General features: G+C 35.6%; 2 protein-coding genes across 9 annotated transcripts in view; one reads left to right on the forward strand and one right to left on the reverse strand.

Moving 5' to 3' along the window:
- The window catches only part of LOC134842989 (cilia- and flagella-associated protein 70-like), a 135,483-nt gene extending 124,137 nt beyond the window's left edge, over positions 1-11,346 (forward strand). For all 5 annotated transcript variants that reach the window (XM_063859563.1, XM_063859560.1, XM_063859564.1 and 2 more), the window contains 7 exons: positions 926-1,040; positions 5,724-6,014; positions 8,002-8,171; positions 8,577-8,738; positions 9,047-9,208; positions 10,423-10,662; positions 11,080-11,346. In XM_063859563.1, coding sequence (XP_063715633.1) covers positions 926-1,040; positions 5,724-6,014; positions 8,002-8,171; positions 8,577-8,738; positions 9,047-9,208; positions 10,423-10,662; positions 11,080-11,160 — 1,221 coding nt within the window. In that variant the 3' untranslated portion in view covers positions 11,161-11,346. The remainder of the gene's footprint in view (positions 1-925; positions 1,041-5,723; positions 6,015-8,001; positions 8,172-8,576; positions 8,739-9,046; positions 9,209-10,422; positions 10,663-11,079) is intronic.
- A 5,794-nt stretch (positions 11,347-17,140) lies between these two features.
- The window catches only part of LOC134842935 (neogenin-like), a 66,074-nt gene continuing 63,641 nt past the window's right edge, over positions 17,141-19,573 (reverse strand). For all 4 annotated transcript variants that reach the window (XM_063859466.1, XM_063859464.1, XM_063859467.1 and 1 more), the window contains one exon: positions 17,141-17,636. In XM_063859466.1, the coding sequence (XP_063715536.1) occupies positions 17,526-17,636 (111 nt within the window). In that variant the 3' untranslated portion in view covers positions 17,141-17,525. The remainder of the gene's footprint in view (positions 17,637-19,573) is intronic.

Consider the following 19,573-nt stretch of genomic DNA (forward strand, 5'->3'; position numbering starts at 1 on the left):
GTATTAAAATGACTCTTAGTTTTTTTTCAACTTAACTTGCAAAATAAAGTGCTCTTTTAGTGAGGACATTTTCAGAAATCATTTTTGTGAGAATACTTAGCCTTTTTTGTTTACTATCCAAGAGAGCTCTTAACGTTCAAATTTGTGTTTTTTCTTTATGGAATCCGAACCACCCTGAACTTGAACTTTATCTCGTGCAGCAGAGAGTTTGCAGTTCCAGGTTTTTGAATTTTTGTTGATTCAGAATAAAGTATATATTTTTTCATAGGTTATAATTTTACGACATCCATTTTTGGCTGACCAACTTGAAAATTTTCTTAAGGCGCCAGTTTAACTAAATTTGGGGAATGTAATAATTTTGTTTCTGCTAGAGCTGAGACTATCCATTGTTGGTGCTGAATTCATATTTTGTCTGATTTCAATTTTTTATGTGCATATTTTGATTTTCTTTCCAATATTTTGCCAATGCCTTATCGAGGTCTTACATTAGCGAAATTGCTCATTAAAGTTTTAGTATTAAAATTATTCTTTCGTTCTTTTGAAGATTCTAATGGAGATTCGTTTGAACCATCGTGTTAGTCTTTATTATGTCCTTGTACAGGAGCGAGTGATTTAAAAAGGGACAGACGCCCAATCCCCCCTCTCTCCTCTTAGGGATTCGGCCCTCTCACTACAACAAAAGTGTCCCCCTTTTGGTATTATTTTATGGCATCAATTTTAGGCCTACCAACCCTAAAATTTGTCAAAAGACGGCTTCGGCGCCCATACATACTAATTTTGAAGGGAAGTGCGAGCCCCTGTCTTTATTGAATCGCAAGTTAAGCTAAACTCAACTTCGCCTCACTGTAGGAATTTAGATCCAAAGACATGATATTTTAATCGCATGAGAGCAGCAGTCTGTTCAGTGTAATGTTGTTCCGTGCAGGTCAATATGCAGTTGGCAGCTGATGAGCACATGAAGCAGATGGAGATTGAGAGAGCGGAACAAGTGGCACGGGAGATGGCCGAGGCAGCCGCTGCTCATGCAGAATCACCCAACGGTTAGTAGAGATACAAACGCCCTTTTCATCGTTTCAAAACCCGTCATGATCCAACGTTTCAAAACCCGTCATGATCCAACGTTTCAAAAACCGTCATGATCCAACGTTTCAAAACCCGTCGTGATCCAACGTTTCAAAACCCGTCGTGATCCAACGTTTCAAAACCCGTTATGATCCAACGTTTCAAAACCCGTCATGATCCAACGTTTCAAAACCCGTCATGATCCAATGTTTCAAAACCCGTCATGATCCAACGTTTCAAAACCCGTCATGATCCAACGTTTCAAAACCCGTCATGATCCAACGTTTCAAAACCCGTCATGATCCAACGTTTCAAAACCCGTCATGATCCAACGTTTTCATCGTTTCAAAACCCGTCATGATATAACGTTTTCATCGTTTCAAAACCAGTAATGATCCAACGTTTTCATCGTTTCAAAACCCGTCATGATCCAACGTTTTCATCGTTTCAAAACCCGTCATGATCCAACGTTTTCATCGTTTCAAAACCCGTCATGATCCAACGTTTTCATCGTTTCAAAGCCCGTCATGGTCCAACGTTTTCATCGTTTCAAAACCCGTCATGATCCAACGTTTTCATCGTTTCAAAACCCGTCATGATCCAACGTTTTCATCGTTTCAAAAACCCGTCATGATATAACGTTTTCATCGTTTCAAAACCCGTCATGATCCAACGTTTTCATCGTTTCAAAACCCGTCATGATCCAACGTTTTCATCGTTTCAAAACCCGTCATGATCCAACGTTTTCATCGTTTCAAAACCCGTCATGATCCAACGTTTTCATCGTTTAAAAACGCGTCATGATCCAACGTTTTCATCGTTTCAAAACCCGTCATGATCCAACGTTTTGATCGTTTCAAAACCCGTCATGATCCAACGTTTTCATCGTTTCAAAACCCGTCGTTTCAAAACCCATGCCAGAAGAATACGCGAAAAATAATAATAATTCTTAACCAGAGGCACAACGTCGATAATTTAGTTTCTTAAACACCTCTTAATTCCTGTTTGATTTATTGTGCATTGTACTCGCCTATGGGCCGAGAGGGAACCGAAAATGAGCAGAATGGAGACATAATTTACAACGGTGAAACTGGAAATGAACAAACCGGAGAAAGCCAAGAAAATTCCTGTTTGATTTATTAAACAAGTATTATGAAAACGTTTTTTTTTCCAGATGAGATCTGGGTTTTTTTTTTTTTTTTTTTTTTTTTATTTTATTTTTTTTTTGAGACGCTTTTTCGAAAAATTCGCTTTCCCAAAAAACTACCCGTCAGATTCTCATAAAAGTGGTACCAATGGATTCAGTAGCGTTTCACCTACCTGCCTGCATGAAATTTAGGGCAATTTTTACCCTACCCCACCCCCTACGGTCTTCAAAACCCGTCATGATCCAACGTTTTCATCGTTTCAAAACCCGTCATGATATAACGTTTTCATCGTTTCAAAACCAGTAATGATCCAACGTTTTCATCGTTTCAAAACCCGTCATGATCCAACGTTTTCATCGTTTCAAAACCCGTCATGATCCAACGTTTTCATCGTTTCAAAACCCGTCATGATCCAACGTTTTCATCGTTTCAAAGCCCGTCATGGTCCAACGTTTTCATCGTTTCAAAACCCGTCATGATCCAACGTTTTCATCGTTTCAAAACCCGTCATGATCCAACGTTTTCATCGTTTCAAAAACCCGTCATGATATAACGTTTTCATCGTTTCAAAACCCGTCATGATCCAACGTTTTCATCGTTTCAAAACCCGTCATGATCCAACGTTTTCATCGTTTCAAAACCCGTCGTGATCCAACGTTTTCATCGTTTCAAAACCCGTCATGATCCAACGTTTTCATCGTTTAAAAACGCGTCATGATCCAACGTTTTCATCGTTTCAAAACCCGTCATGATCCAACGTTTTGATCGTTTCAAAACCCGTCATGATCCAACGTTTTCATCGTTTCAAAACCCGTCGTTTCAAAACCCATGCCAGAAGAATACGCGAAAAATAATAATAATTCTTAACCAGAGGCACAACGTCGATAATTTAGTTTCTTAAACACCTCTTAATTCCTGTTTGATTTATTGTGCATTGTACTCGCCTATGGGCCGAGAGGGAACCGAAAATGAGCAGAATGGAGACATAATTTACAACGGTGAAACTGGAAATGAACAAACCGGAGAAAGCCAAGAAAATTCCTGTTTGATTTATTAAACAAGTATTATGAAAACGTTTTTTTTTCCAGATGAGATCTGGGTTTTTTTTTTTTTTTTTTTTTTTTTTTTTTTTTTTTTTTTGAGACGCTTTTTCGAAAAATTCGCTTTCCCAAAAAACTACCCGTCAGATTCTCATAAAAGTGGTACCAATGGATTCAGTAGCGTTTCACCTACCTGCCTGCATGAAATTTAGGGCAATTTTTACCCTACCCCACCCCCTACGGTCTTAGAAAAGCTTCACAACTCGGTACTTTTTTCACTTTTTGCCCATTTTTTCGGAAATTTTCGATTTCCTCAAAAACTACCCGTCCAGATTTGGGATTAAGGATTTAATCGATAGACCAGGTTGTAGGAACCCCCCATGCACAAGCGGCTGGTCCCTAATTTGCTTAGGGGAAGAGCTATAGACTTAGGAAAAGTCACTTTTTTGATTTTTTTGCCTATTTTTTCGGAAAGTATCGATTTCCTCAAAAACTACCCATCCAGATTTAGAATTAAGGGTTTAATCGATAGACCAGGTTGTAGGAAACTCCCATGCACAAGCGGCTGGTCCCTAATTTGCTTAGGGGAAGAGCTATAGACTTAGGAAAAGTCACTTTTTTGATTTTTTTGCCTATTTTTTCGGAAATTATCGATTTCCTCAAAAACTACCCATCCAGATTTGGAATTAAGGGTTTAATCGATAGACGAGGTTGTAAGAAACTCCCGCGCACAAGCGGCTGGTCCTTAACTTGCCTAGGGGAAGAGCTATAGACTTAGGAAAAGTCACTTTTTTGGCCTTTTTTCAAATCTTTCCGATTTCCTCAAAAACTACCCGTCCAGATTTGGGATTAAGGATTTAATCGATAGACCAGGTTGTAGGAACCCCCCATGCACAAGCGGCTGGTCCCTAATTTGCTTAGGGGAAGAGCTATAGACTTAGGAAAAGTCACTTTTTTGATTTTTTTGCCTATTTTTTCGGAAAGTATCGATTTCCTCAAAAACTACCCATCCAGATTTAGAATTAAGGGTTTAATCGATAGACCAGGTTGTAGGAAACTCCCATGCACAAGCGGCTGGTCCCTAATTTGCTTAGGGGAAGAGCTGTAGACTTAGGAAAAGTCACTTTTTTGACTTTTTGGCCTTTTTTCAAACTTTTTCGATTTCTTCAAAAACTACCCATCCAGATATGGGATTAAGGGTTTAATCGATAGACCAGGTTGTAGGAAACTCCCCTGCCAAAGCGGCTGGTCCTTAATTTGTCTCGGGGAAGAGCTGTACACTTAGGAAAAGTTTTTTTAGAAGTTTTTTGGCATTGGAACAAAGATTCAATATACTTATTGTGTGTATTTTTTAGACAATGGAATCCGCTATGCTTACGTTTTCTCGCTTTTGCTTGGTGCTATTGGCTTTGTGTTGAGTTTTTTTGTATGGTTCGAAGAAGTCCAACGAGAAGTTGCACGAGTTACGCTAGTTCTCTTTAATCAGGTCGGTTTGTTCCAGAACGTTTTTGTGATGTCAGTTATAGTCAACATATTATAGTCATATTTGCAATGCTTGGACAAAAGCGTTACCAATGAATGCATAAGCTTCTCTTTCACTTTTTTTTGCGTAGGAAGGGCGCTATCGACTTGAGAAACCTGAAATTTTAAAACAATTTTAAAATAATCAATATTAAAATAATCAAACAGGTCTCTCCAGCTTTCAGCTGGGCCCCTAGTTTAGTCCATAATCTCGTGGAAAATCGTTCTAAGGATGTTTGTTTTATTGAGTATTTTTGATTATACAAATACTGATCTAAGCGTCTTGAGCCTATTGGAATTCAAGTAATTCTATAATTAGTAATTAAAAAAGGTACGAGTTTAGATATTTTTGGTGATGTATTTTTTTCCAGTTTCGATAACTGCATGCAAAATTGATTAGAAAATTGAAGTATTTTAAGTTTAAAACAAGTGAAATATCATTTAACTTGTTAAGAGTCGATGTAAGTTAACTCAAATTTACTCCTTCGCGATTTGACTTATGATTTCTTTGCAAGTTCAGCTTATTTTATCTGTTAAAAGAAAGGCAAACTAACTGCACTATCAAACAACAAGTGTAAAGGTCACTAAGAGGTGATCGACTTCTAGTTTCGAAAAAAGAATAATTGAACTTTCAGATTTCCCAGCGGAATCGAACATTTACCTACCTATTAATCCGGTTTTTTCTCAAATTGGGTTAGTTTTCTCAGAAAATGTCAATCATAATTTGTTTAGAAATTCAAAGAGCTTCAATGCCATCTATGTTTTTCAATTTTTGAAAGTTAAACTTTTATCCAAAAAAACAAAGGCTGTATTTTTTTCTGTTTATTTGAGTTCATTGAATTTTTTCGAACTGTCTGCTGGCTATGTTTTTAGCTTTTGATTTTTACGGTTTTCAAATAGGATTTGAAACACTGAATCAACTAATAATACATCCTGATTTTGTTCGTGGTAGATCTGACTACTCCTGATGGCGCGGCAGAAGTGGCCCTCGAGGACCAAAACCAGACAAGTTCGGACGTCCAGAAGTCAGCCTCTGGAGCTGCACAGCCTGACGATGCGGAAGCAGTTGATCTGAATGCCAGTGCGGCGAACAGGTCTACATCTTCGGCACTGAACAACACGGCAGCTGGTGCTTCTAATTCCTCCGCTAATGCGGCGAAGAGGTCGAGCGTGAATAGTGGAGCAAAAGTGACTGCAACCAGTCCAAACCCGACGAGTAAAGATGGAAAGAAGAAAGGAAAGGGTCAGTTGTTTTAAAAACAGCATTGTAATAATTGAGTCGATTCATTTTCTCTACGAAATGAGCAAGGCTTAATAAAGCTTTCCAAACGATTAGAAAGGTTTTATGACTTTTTCCGAATGGATTTTTTTGACTTCTCCGTCTTTTTTTCTTTTTGGCATTTTTGTGTTTGCGAAATGCAGCTTTACCTATGCATGCAGCTTTGCCTGTTTTGAATCATTCCGTACTTGTGATTAGCAAGCATTTGGTATCCGTTTAGTCTTGCAAAGCTGGAAATTTAATTGTTACCAGCGTTCGCGCGTCTTAGTGCATCAATTGAGTTGCATTTATGTGATGATTCAAAATTCCTGTTTGATTTATTAAACAGGTATTATGAAAACGTTTTTTTTTTTCCAGATGAGATCTGGATTTTTTTTTTTTTTTTAATAATTTTTTTTTTTTGAGACGCTTTTTCGAAAAATTCGCTTTCCCAAAAAACTACCCGTCAGATTCTCATAAAAGTGGTACCAATGGATTCAGTAGCGTTTCACCTACCTGCCTGCATGAAATGTAGGGCAATTTTTACCCTACCCCACCCCCTACGGTCTTAGAAAAGCTTCACAACTCGGTACTTTTTTCACTTTTTGCCCATTTTTTCGGAAATTTTCGATTTCCTCAAAAACTACCCGTCCAGATTTGAGATTAAGGGTTTAATCGATAGACCAGGTTGTAGGAAACTCCCATGCACAAGCGGCTGGTCCCTAATTTGCTTAGGGGAAGAGCTATAGACTTAGGAAAAGTCACTTTTTTGATTTTTTTGCCTATTTTTTCGGAAATTATCGATTTCCTCAAAAACTACCCATCCAGATTTGGAATTAAGGGTTTAATCGATAGACCAGGTTGTAGGAAACTCCCCCGCACAAGCGGCTGGTCCTTAACTTGCCTAGGGGAAGAGCTATAGACTTAGGAATAGTCACTGTTTTGGCCTTTTTTCAAATCTTTCCGATTTCCTCAAAAACTACCCGTCCAGATTTGGGATTAAGGGTTTAATCGATAGACCAGGTTGTAGGAACCCCCCCTACACAAACGGCTCGTCCCTAATTTGTCTAGGGGAAGAGCTATACACTTAGGAATAGTCAATTTTTCGGTTTTTAGGCCATTTTTTCAAACTTTTTCGATTTCTTCAAAAACTACCCATCCAGATTTGGGATTAAGGGTTTAATCGATAGACCAGGTTGTAGGAAACTCCCCTGCCCAAGCGGCTAGTCCTTATTTTGTCTCGGGGAAGAGCTGTACACTTAGGAAAAGTTTTTTTAAAAGTTTGTTGGCATTGGAACAAAGATTCAATATACTTATTGTGTGTATTTTTTAGACTATGGAATCCGCTATGCTTACGTTTTCTCGCTTTTGCTTGGTGCTATTGGCTTTGTGTTGAGTTTTTTTGTATGGTTCGAAGAAGTCCAACGAGAAGTTGCACGAGTTACGCTAGTTCTCTTTAATCAGGTCGGTTTGTTCCAGAACGTTTTTGTGATGTCAGTTATAGTCAACATATTATAGTCATATTTGCAATGCTTGGACACAATTTAATTAATTCGAAAATTAAAGAGTCGTTAGAAAAATGAAAAATACTTTATTTCATTAATGTTAGCTGGTTTGTGAAACACACATTTCACTTAATTCTAGTGAATAATTATTCACATTGTTGAAGCATTGTGCATATGATTTTATTTTAAATATATTTAGCATGTAAACATGATTGATACGGTTTGCCTTGTCGCACTTGTTGCCTTGTCGCACCAAAGCGTTACCAATGAATGCATAAGCTTCTCTTTCACTTTTTTTGCGTAGGAAGGGCGCTATCGACTTGAGAAACCTGAAATTTTAAAACAATTTTAAAATAATCAATATTAAAATAATCAAACAGGTCTCTCCAGCTTTCAGCTGGGCCCCTAGTTTCGACTATCAATTGAGTTTCTTTTATGTGTTAATTCAAAATATTGACTGAATGTAGACGCTTCGAGGAACCAGACTCCGGCGGCAGCGGGGACTGGCAAGGCAGCAGACCAGACAGCGGATGAGGGCATGGGGGAGGATGAGGGTGAGGAGGACTGGGAACCACAGCCGCAGCAGAGCATCTACATGATCACAGCACAGTTCCTGCTCGACATCAACGCACTCAAGGTATCCGGTCTTAGTTTGAATAACGCCCATAGTTGTTGAGTGATGCGTTGTTAAGTTTGTTTCGGGTGGTATAAATAAAAGGATTCAAGGTATCCATCTGATAGAAATGAACAATAGTGTCTCTCACTCGAGTTTTAAAATCCTCCATAGACCCCACTCCCTACCTGCAGCTGATTGTAAATTGTCAAAAATATTCGAAACACTTGTTATTCATTGTTTAAAACGTTTCGTCGCTATCAAATGTCACGTGTAGCTCTTACACAAAAAAAGACACCATATAGAAGAAAAGTGGAAATAAGTAAACTTTCAATTCACCAATTTCCAACCGAAGAAGCACTTTTCAAAACGAACGCACGATAACATCAATTCGGGACTCGGTTGTCTGAAGAAGTGTTTGTGTTTCAGTTGGCGGATCGTGCTCTTAGCCATGAGCTGACCAGTGGTACTCATGGAGGGGGAGGGGCATCGCTCCAGTATCATCTGAGTCTAGCCAGACTCAACCTCCAGATGGGCAATTTGAGACAGGCTGAGAAGTCGGCCAGACAAGCCATATCCATTGACTTCAAGGTCAGATAGCCATACAACTCCAGATTCTGACGTTCGATCTGAAACCTGATTTGTTTCTTAACTACTTTTCTGCTCTATTTATACGAACATTCTCTATTGATGGATATATTTGAAGACTATAAATTGCATGCCCATAAATTACTCTCGATTAATTATCCCAATCAAGTGTATAATTTGCCTCGTTACTATCAAGATAAGTCAAAATCGCCCACACGGACTGAATGAAATAATTGAAATAAAATTTCAAAAACTGAAAGAAATAAAATGTATGAAATAGTGAATGAATTGTATTGATGTTGTTTGTGTAGAGTGGCGAGGCGTGGTCCTTGGACGGTCACGTGCACTTTGTGCGAGGAGAGAGTGAGGAGGCGAGAGTGTCTTACGAGAGAGTGCTCTCCTTCTCCCCTCCCTCCCCCCACATGCACTCCATATACCTCCGACTGGCATCCATCTACCTCAAGGAGGGCAGGGTCGGTACAGTATTCTTTACTATTATTGCTCATGTTAGGGGGTTCTCATGACAGAAGCATCAAATGTCCGAATTTTATGCCCACCAATCAGAGTTGAGTATTCGAGAATTAAAAAGAAATCAGCGTTAAATTGAGTCAGTTTAAAGAGAATTGATAGTTTGAGATTTCTTGCCCACTCTTTTCTGTCGTGAGAAAAGCCCATCATCATTTCACATTTCATCAGCAACTGTTTTCAGAAGTTAAGGAAAGGAGCGCGAATTATAATTAAATTCCTCAAAGCGTATCAACTATAGCACAACCCGTAGAATACTTCTGTGATACATTAAGTGCGATTGAGCCACTAGCTGAGCGACTATCACAGATAGTTCCTATTACTTTCATTTTCGAATAATAATAACTAAAGAGATACACGCATACTTAAGCTGAAAAACCTTAAATTTCAGAATTTTTTTGAATCATTAAACGAAGTGAAGATACTGATTTAGGTCCTGAGTTTTTGAACGTAGTGAATAATGAACGTAGTGAAGACCCTTAAATAGGCCTTGGTGATTTTTTTTTCAGGAAAAAGTCTCTAATAACTACAGATGTGCATTCATATCATATATATTGATTCATTTATGAATGCACTTAGGTATATATGCACTTTTTGAGTTCAATTGAAATTCATCTGCTGAAAGTGACGTAAACTAGCACTCTCCAAATACGAAATGGCGCGAAAAAACGTGAACTATTTCTAGTTTCGAAAGTGGAATTTAATTTTTAGATTTCCAGCAGAATGAAAACTTTACCTGTTGATTTAGTTTTCTCAAGTTGGGTTAATGTTATCAAAAAAGTGCTAATCATAAATTGTTCTAGTAATTCAAAGATTTTTTCAACAAAGTCATTGTTTTTTGTTTCTTTGCGTTCATTACTCTTTTCCAATTGTCAGTTGGCTATGTTTTAATAAATTTTTGCATTAGTGAGGAGGTGGCTGATACTTACATGATTTCTCTAACCCTTAATTGATCTCAAAGAATTTATCCCATAAGGTTAATAAATTTTTGGTGAGCCCATATAAAGGTACTTGGCTGTTGTAGTCCAAATTCCTAAACTCTTGTTTTGTGCTTTGGAAGCTCGTTGTAATTGAGTGCTGTTTTCTCGAAGTTGCGGTTATAAATTTGTTAAAAAGGATTGAAGACAACTTGCCTCAGTATAAACATAGATTACTGTTACAGTTTGAGGACGCCAAGTGTACTTACCTGCTGGCCTGTCGGGACTCGCCCTCTTGCACTGCGTGGCATGGAGTGGGCGTGGCCTGCTACAGACTGGGTACTCTTCCAGAGGCTGAGGACGCTCTATGTGAGGCTAATATCTTGAATAACAGAGACCCAGAAGTGTGGGCTTATTTGACTCTGGTCTGTCTGCAAACTGGAAGGAGCTTCGAAGCGGAACAGTCGTACAAATACGCACTTAAGGTTTTCCATTGAGACAAATTTTGTCTATGATTCGAGAAAAATAGATTTATAATGCAAAGAAAGACTATTAAAGCAAAAACTACCGAGTCAAATACTGAGAAAACTATATCAAAGTAAGCATCTTAGATAGCCCAATAAAATTTTAGGAGGGTACAATCTCCAATTTGAAGTTGTAGTTTTTCGTTCAGTTTGTCCGGATAATTTAAATCAACAGAGAAAAAGACTGTTTAAACAAAAAAAGAACTAATTAAGCAAATCATATTTGTAAATATTGGTTATTTGCTTCTGTAATAATATAATATAATGCTCTTCTAGTTGCGAAGTTCTAGCATGAAATGAATTTAAAAATTATCATGATTGAAGTAAATTGTGTTAAAAATTTATGTCATCATTTAGAAGCCAAAATTGAATTTTTAGGTGGGATTGAACAACGACTCTTTGCTGAAAGAAATTCACGATCTTCAGAAACAAGTCGGATTCGGGGACCCATCCTTCTAGAAAGTTCTGTCCTTACCATCCTCGCAACACTTATGTTCTTTGAACTCGAATTAAAATCTATCTATCCTACAAAATAGATTTATTGTAAAAAACATATGTACAAAATGTAAACTGTATGTGTAAATATTGATGTAAATAAATCCCAAATTCTTGGATTTCGATCTAACTCAAATCTCTTCAAATCAATCATTCGTTTCAAAATCATAGATTAATTTTTTAAAAGGAAAAAGCATTCAGTCTTGCATAAGTTTTGTTTTCCGAAAATTTGAAAACTACTATTGGTAAATGTCATGAATAGATGATTTAGTTTTTACTGCACTTGAATGAAACAGCTAGTTGTGTTTGATCACAAGTTGTTGCTGATTTGGTTCACCCTGTTCATCAGTTCCATCATCCGCTCCGTAGCCTGGTTCACGTCTTCTTCGGTAGCAGCAGAGTTCAGTCGGTCCGACGAAGTCTAAAGCACAAATTCTTTATAATGCGCCACTACATTCTCTCATTGAAAACGTGCATAAAAAAACTCGAAATCTTGCAGATCAGTTTTTTCTGTGGAGAAGGTCCTGTCAGATACTCTTTAAAACAGCAAATGACAAGAGTTATAACTTGACTTTTAGTTTTAGGAGTTAACTTCAATTGTTAGGTTTTCGGAAAACGATAAAAGTGTGTTGGTATCCATCAGCATAAAGGTGGAAATATTTTTCAGTTGCCTTGACTTCATATTTATCGAACTGTCTGTTGGTTATGAAACGTAACTGGAAGCAAATGATATCAGTCAGCAGAAAAACTAAAAAATATAGAAACTTTTTGATAGCGATAGAATTTGAGCTAAAAATCAAAAATTCTGTTTAAAATGACTTCAATGAACATTGTGAAATTTTAAGGTCGTGATGATTTTGATTTTTTTTTCAGGAAGACGAAAAATTTTTCACGCTCGATTTGATTTAGTAGTTTGATTTTGATTTCTTTTTTTAGTTCAGTTCAATTTTTCTCTTGAAGAAACGCAAACTCTACTATCGAACAGCAAGAGTGTAAATCTTTCGAAAAACGTAATCGACCTTTAGTTTCGAAAGTGAAATTTAACTTTCAGATTGCCCAGAAGAACAAACATTTTACCTATTGATCCAGTGTTCTGAAACTTGTGTAATTTATTCAAAAATTCTCGTTTACTCATCTTGAAACAAAAAGAGCTTTAAAATCACGCATGGTTTTTGAAGTTCGAAAATTGAAAATTTGCCAAACAAAAGATTATTATTTTTCCTGTTTTCTTGCGTTTATTGAATTTTTATCAACTGTCTGCTGGCTATACTTGAAACAAAATTGACAAAACAATTTTCGAAGTAATTTAAAAAGACAGAAATTGAATGAGTTCAACTCGATAGCGCAGAATTGCTCAAATTAATTATGATATGTACCCTGGTGATATGCAAGGATATTCCAACCGGAAATTCAAATTTTTCCCCGTTAAAAACATTGTCTACTGATTTCGGACCAGGAAATTATTTGTTATGCCCTGACACGCTCAATTTATTGGAGAATCTAATTTACTTAAAAGTGTTTTCTCATGGTGACAAGTTCTATTTTTTAAAAATTCGAACTTAGTTACCAGTGGTTCTGCCCATGCAATTCTAAATTTTTTTTTCTGTTTTTGCTGAAAAGGTTATTTTTTGGCATGAATGGGTTTGGCTGTGGTAATACTATTTTAGTCGCCCAAACAGATAGTGGCGTTTTAAAGCGAGAAACTTGATAGTTGAAAAAAAGTTATCGGCTCAACCGGTGTCTAGATAAGTGTTGTCAGCTTAATTGGGGCCCGGCGAACTTTTCTGATAATTGCGCATGAAATTAGCAAGCATTATCAAGTTGGAAGATAGACTTTTTATGTAAATTTTTGTTCAAGAAAACCACTGAATCATTTGTGCCAATAAATAGCGCATCATTTGGCAACAGATACAATTTGGGCATGTTTTCTTTCAAAATGCCCACTTCACACGTGCAAGAGCAATTATCTCTAGTCGGGAGCTAGACTTTTCACGTTAACATTTTTTCGTACAAATTGCTTTTTTTAAAACTATAACTTCCAGGCTTCTCCTGACTTCGTCTAGACGTAATACTTCGGATTGGATTTTTTTCAGTACGAATGAAATTGAAATTTTGAACTAGTCGGATTTTCGTTTGTCTGCTTAAAAATTGTTGACCTTATTTCCAAAACTCGAAATTTTTTACAATTTTTTTTGCTATAAATTCAGTCTTACTGTTTTTTGTCAATTTACTACATAATCGCTCAAAATTTTCTTTGATAATACTCATGTTGTTTTTGTTTTCGGCTCAATGGGCGTCTACTCAATTTTTGCTAATCTGCTTTGCTTCCATGGTTGACTTTCAGTTCTTGTTGGCTGTAAACAAACTCGGAGTTTTAATAATTCCAAATGTTTGTATTTTTTTCGCTCAAAAGGCTTATTCATTTTAAATCTTTTGTTCATATCTTATTTTGGCTTAGCCTCAAACAGCGTCGTTTGACGAGCAATAAAATAGTTTAAATCATGATTCGAGAAAAATAGATTTATAATGCAAAGAAAGACTATTAAAGCAAAAACTACCGAGTCAAATACTGAGAAAACTATATCAAAGAAAGCCTCTTAGATAGCCCAATAAAAATTTAGGAGGGTACAATCTCCAATTTGAAGTTGTAGTTTTTCGTTCAGTTTGTCCAGATAATTTAAATCAACAGAGAAAAAGACTGTTTAAACAAAAAAAGAACTAATTAAGCAAATCATATTTGTAAATATTGGTTATTTGCTTCTGTAATAATATCATATAATGCTCTTCTAGTTGCGAAGTTCTAGCATGAAATGAATTTAAAAATTATCATGATTGAAGTAAATTGTGTTAAAAAAAATTGTCATTATTCAGAAGCCAAAATTAAATTTTTAGGTGGGATTGAACAACGACTCTTTGCTGAAAGAATTTCACGATCTTCAGAAACAAGTCGGATTCGGGGACCCATCCTTCTAGAAAGTTCTGTCCTTACCATCCTCGCAACACTTATGTTCTTTGAACTCGAATTAAAATCTATCTATCCTACAAAATAGATTTATTGTAAAAAACATATGTACAAAATGTAAACTGTATGTGTAAATATTGATGTAAATAAATCCCAAATTCTTGGATTTCGATCTAACTCAAATCTCTTCAAATCAATCATTTGTTTCAAAATCATAGATTAATTTTTTAAAAGGAAAAAGCATTCAGTCTTGCATAAGTTTTGTTTTCCGAAAATTAGAAAACTACAATTGGTAAATGTCATGAATAGATGATTTAGTTTTTTCTGCACTTGAATGAAACAGCTAGTTGTGTTTGATCACAAGTTGTTGCTGATTTGGTTCACCCTGTTCATCAGTTCCATCATCCGCTCCGTAGCCTGGTTCACGTCTTCTTCGGTAGCAGCAGAGTTCAGTCGGTCCGACGAAGTCTAAAGCACAAATTCTTTTTAATGGGCCACTACATTCTCTCATTGAAAACGTGCATAAAAAAACTCGAATTCTTGCAAATCAGTTTTTTCTGTGGAGAAGGTCCTGTCAGATACTCTTTAAAACACCAAATGGCAAGAGTTATAACTTGACTTTTAGTTTTAGGAGTTAACTTCAATTGTTAGGTTTTCGGAAAACGATAAGAGTGTGTTGGTATCCATCAGCATAAAGGTGGAAATATTTTTCAGTTGCCTTGACTTCATATTTATCGAACTGTCTGTTGGTTATGAAACGTAACTGGAAGCAAATGATATCAGTCAGCAGAAAAACTAAAAAATATAGAAACTTTTTGATAGCGATAGAATTTGAGCTAAAAATCAAAAATTCTGTTTAAAATGACTTCAATGAACATTGTGAAAACTTAAGGTCGTGATGATTTTGATTTTTTTTTCAGGAAGACGAAAAATTTTTCACGCTCGATTTGATTTAGTAGTTTGATTTTGATTTCTTTTTTTAGTTCAGTTCAATTTTTCTCTTGAAGAAACTCAAACTCTACTATCGAACAGCAAGAGTGTAAATCTTTCGAAAAACGTAATCGACCTTTAGTTTCGAAAGTGAAATTTAACTTTCAGATTGCCCAGAAGAACAATCATTTTACCTATTGATCCAGTGTTCTGAAACTTGTGTAATTTATTCAAAAATTCTCGTTTACACATCTTGAAACAAGAAGAGCTTTAAAATCACGCATGGTTTTTGAAGTTCGAAAATTGAAAATTTGCCAAACAAAAGATTATTATTTTTCCTGTTTTCTTGCGTTTATTGAATTTTTATCAACTGTCTGCTGGCTATACTTGAAACAAAATTGACAAAACAATTTTCGAAGTAATTTAAAAAGACAGAAATTGAATGAGTTCAACTCGATAGCGCAGAATTGCTCAAATTAATTATGATATGTACCCTGGTGATATGCAAGGATATTCCAACCGGAAATTCAAATTTTTCCCCGTTAAAAACATTGTCTACTGATTTCGGACCAGGAAATTATTTGTTATGCCCTGACACGCTCAATTTATTGGAGAATCTAATTTACTTAAAAGTGTTTTCTCATGGTGACAAGTTCTATTTTTTAAAAATTCGAACTTAGTTACCAGTGGTTCTGCCCATGCAATTCTAAATTTTTTTTTCTGTTTTTGCTGAAAAGGTTATTTTTTGGCATGAATGGGTTTGGCTGTGGTAATACTATTTTAGTCGCCCAAATAGATAGTGGCGTTTTAAAGCGAGAAACTTGATAGTTGAAAAAAAGTTATCGGCTCAACCGGTGTCTAGATAAGTGTTGTCAGCTTAATTGGGGCCCGGCGAACTTTTCTGATAATTGCGCATGAAATTAGCAAGCATTATCAAGTTGGAAGATAGACTTTTTATGTAAATTTTTGTTCAAGAAAACCACTGAATCATTTGTGCCAATAAATAGCGCATCATTTGGCAACAGATACAATTTGGGCATGTTTTCTTTCAAAATGCCCACTTCACACGTGCAAGAGCAATTATCTCTAGTCGGGAGCTAGACTTTTCACGTTAACATTTTTTCGTACAAATTGCTTTTTTTAAAACTATAACTTCCAGGCTTCTCCTGACTTCGTCTAGACGTAATACTTCGGATTGGATTTTTTTCAGTACGAATGAAATTGAAATTTTGAACTAGTCGGATTTTCGTTTGTCTGCTTAAAAATTGTTGACCTTATTTCCAATGCTCGAAATTTTTTACAATTTTTTTTGCTATAAATTCAGTCTTACTGTTTTTTTGTCAATTTACTACATAATCGCTCAAAATTTTCTTTGATAATACTCATGTTGTTTTTGTTTTCGGCTCAATGGGCGTCTACTCAATTTTCGCTAATCTGCTTTGCTTCCATGGTTGACTTTCAGTTCTTGTTGGCTGTAAACAAACTCGGAGTTTTAATAATTCCAATTGTTTGTATTTTTTTCGCTCAAAAGGCTTATTCATTTTAAATCTTTTGTTCATATCTTATTTTGGCTTAGCCTCAAACAGCGTCGTTTGACGAGCAATAAAATAGTTTAAATCATGATTCGAGAAAAATAGATTTATAATGCAAAGAAAGACTATTAAAGCAAAAACTACCGAGTCAAATACTGAGAAAACTATATCAAAGAAAGCCTCTTAGATAGCCCAATAAAAATTTAGGAGGGTACAATCTCCAATTTGAAGTTGTAGTTTTTCGTTCAGTTTGTCCAGATAATTTAAATCAACAGAGAAAAAAACTGTTTAAACAAAAAAAGAACTAATTAAGCAAATCATATTTGTAAATATTGGTTATTTGCTTCTGTAATAATATCATATAATGCTCTTCTAGTTGCGAAGTTCTAGCATGAAATGAATTTAAAAATTATCATGATTGAAGTAAATTGTGTTAAAAAAAATTGTCATTATTCAGAAGCCAAAATTAAATTTTTAGGTGGGATTGAACAACGACTCTTTGCTGAAAGAATTTCACGATCTTCAGAAACAAGTCGGATTCGGGGACCCATCCTTCTAGAAAGTTCTGTCCTTACCATCCTCGCAACACTTATGTTCTTTGAACTCGAATTAAAATCTATCTATCCTACAAAATAGATTTATTGTAAAAAACATATGTACAAAATGTAAACTGTATGTGTAAATATTGATGTAAATAAATCCCAAATTCTTGGATTTCGATCTAACTCAAATCTCTTCAAATCAATCATTTGTTTCAAAATCATAGATTAATTTTTTAAAAGGAAAAAGCATTCAGTCTTGCATAAGTTTTGTTTTCCGAAAATTAGAAAACTACAATTGGTAAATGTCATGAATAGATGATTTAGTTTTTTCTGCACTTGAATGAAACAGCTAGTTGTGTTTGATCACAAGTTGTTGCTGATTTGGTTCACCCTGTTCATCAGTTCCATCATCCGCTCCGTAGCCTGGTTCACGTCTTCTTCGGTAGCAGCAGAGTTCAGTCGGTCCGACGAAGTCTAAAGCACAAATTCTTTTTAATGGGCCACTACATTCTCTCATTGAAAACGTGCATAAAAAAACTCGAATTCTTGCAAATCAGTTTTTTCTGTGGAGAAGGTCCTGTCAGATACTCTTTAAAACAGCAAATGGCAAGAGTTATAACTTGACTTTTAGTTTTAGGAGTTAACTTCAATTGTTAGGTTTTCGGAAAACGATAAGAGTGTGTTGGTATCCATCAGCATAAAGGTGGAAATATTTTTCAGTTGCCTTGACTTCATATTTATCGAACTGTCTGTTGGTTATGAAACGTAACTGGAAGCAAATGATATCAGTCAGCAGAAAAACTAAAAAATATAGAAACTTTTTGATAGCGATAGAATTTGAGCTAAAAATTAAAAATTCTGTTTAAAATGACTTCAATGAACATTGTGAAAACTTAAGGTCGTGATGATTTTGATTTTTTTTTCAGGAAGACGAAAAATTTTTCACGCTCGATTTGATTTAGTAGTTTGATTTTGATTTCTTTTTTTAGTTCAGTTCAATTTTTCTCTTGAAGAAACTCAAACTCTACTATCGAACAGCAAGAGTGTAAATCTTTCGAAAAACGTAATCGACCTTTAGTTTCGAAAGTGAAATTTAACTTTCAGATTGCCCAGAAGAACAATCATTTTACCTATTGATCCAGTGTTCTGAAACTTGTGTAATTTATTCAAAAATTCTCGTTTACACATCTTGAAACAAAAAGAGCTTTAAAATCACGCATGGTTTTTGAAGTTCGAAAATTGAAAATTTGCCAAACAAAAGATTATTATTTTTCCTGTTTTCTTGCGTTTATTGAATTTTCATCAACTGTCTGCTGGCTATGCTTGAAACAAAATTGACAAAACAATTTTCGAAGTAATTTAAAAAGACTGAGAAATTGAATGAGTTCAACTCGATAGCGCAGAATTGCTCAAATTAATTATGATATGTACCCTGGTGATATGCAAGGATATTCCAACCGGAAATTCAAATTTTTCCCCGTTAAAAACATTGTCTACTGATTTCGGACCAGAAAATTATTTGTTATGCCCTGACACGCTCAATTTATTGGAGAATCTAATTTACTTAAAAGTGTTTTCTCATGGTGACAAGTTCTATTTTTTAAAAATTCGAACTTAGTTACCAGTGGTTCTGCCCATGCAATTCTAAATTTTTTTTTCTGTTTTTGCTGAAAAGGTTATTTTTTGGCATGAATGGGTTTGGCTGTGGTAATACTATTTTAGTCGCCCAAATAGATAGTGGCGTTTTAAAGCGAGAAACTTGATAGTTGAAAAAAGCTATCGGCTCAACCGGTGTCTAGATAAGTGTTGTCAGCTTAATTGGGGCCCGGCGAACTTTTCTGATAATTACGCATGAAATTAGCAAGCATTATCAAGTTGGTTATGTAAACTTTTGTTCAAGAAAACCACTGAATCATTTGTGCCAATAAATAGCGCATCATTTGGCAACAGATACAATTTGGGCATGTTTTCTTTCAAAATGCCCACTTCACACGTGCAAGAGCAATTATCTCTAGTCGGGAGCTAGACTTTTCACGTTAACATTTTTTCGTACAAATTGCTTTTTTTAAAACTATAACTTCCAGGCTTCTCCTGACTTCGTCTAGACGTAATACTTCGGATTGGATTTTTTTCAGTACGAATGAAATTGAAATTTTGAACTAGTCGGATTTTCGTTTGTCTGCTTAAAAATTGTTGACCTTATTTCCAAAGCTCGAAATTTTTTACAATTTTTTTTTTTGCTATAAATTCAGTCTTACTGTTTTTTTGTCAATTTACTACATAATCGCTCAAAATTTTCTTTGATAATACTCATGTTGTTTTTGTTTTCGGCTCAATGGGCATCTACTCAATTTTTGACGGATTTTTGACTGCTCGTTAAATAATAGTGAAAGCTTATTTAATGCTGGCGG

The sequence above is a fragment of the Symsagittifera roscoffensis genome, chromosome 3 (genome assembly GCF_963678635.1).
Source record: "Symsagittifera roscoffensis chromosome 3, txSymRosc1.1, whole genome shotgun sequence".
In the NCBI taxonomy this organism is placed as follows: Eukaryota; Metazoa; Xenacoelomorpha; order Acoela; family Convolutidae; genus Symsagittifera; species Symsagittifera roscoffensis.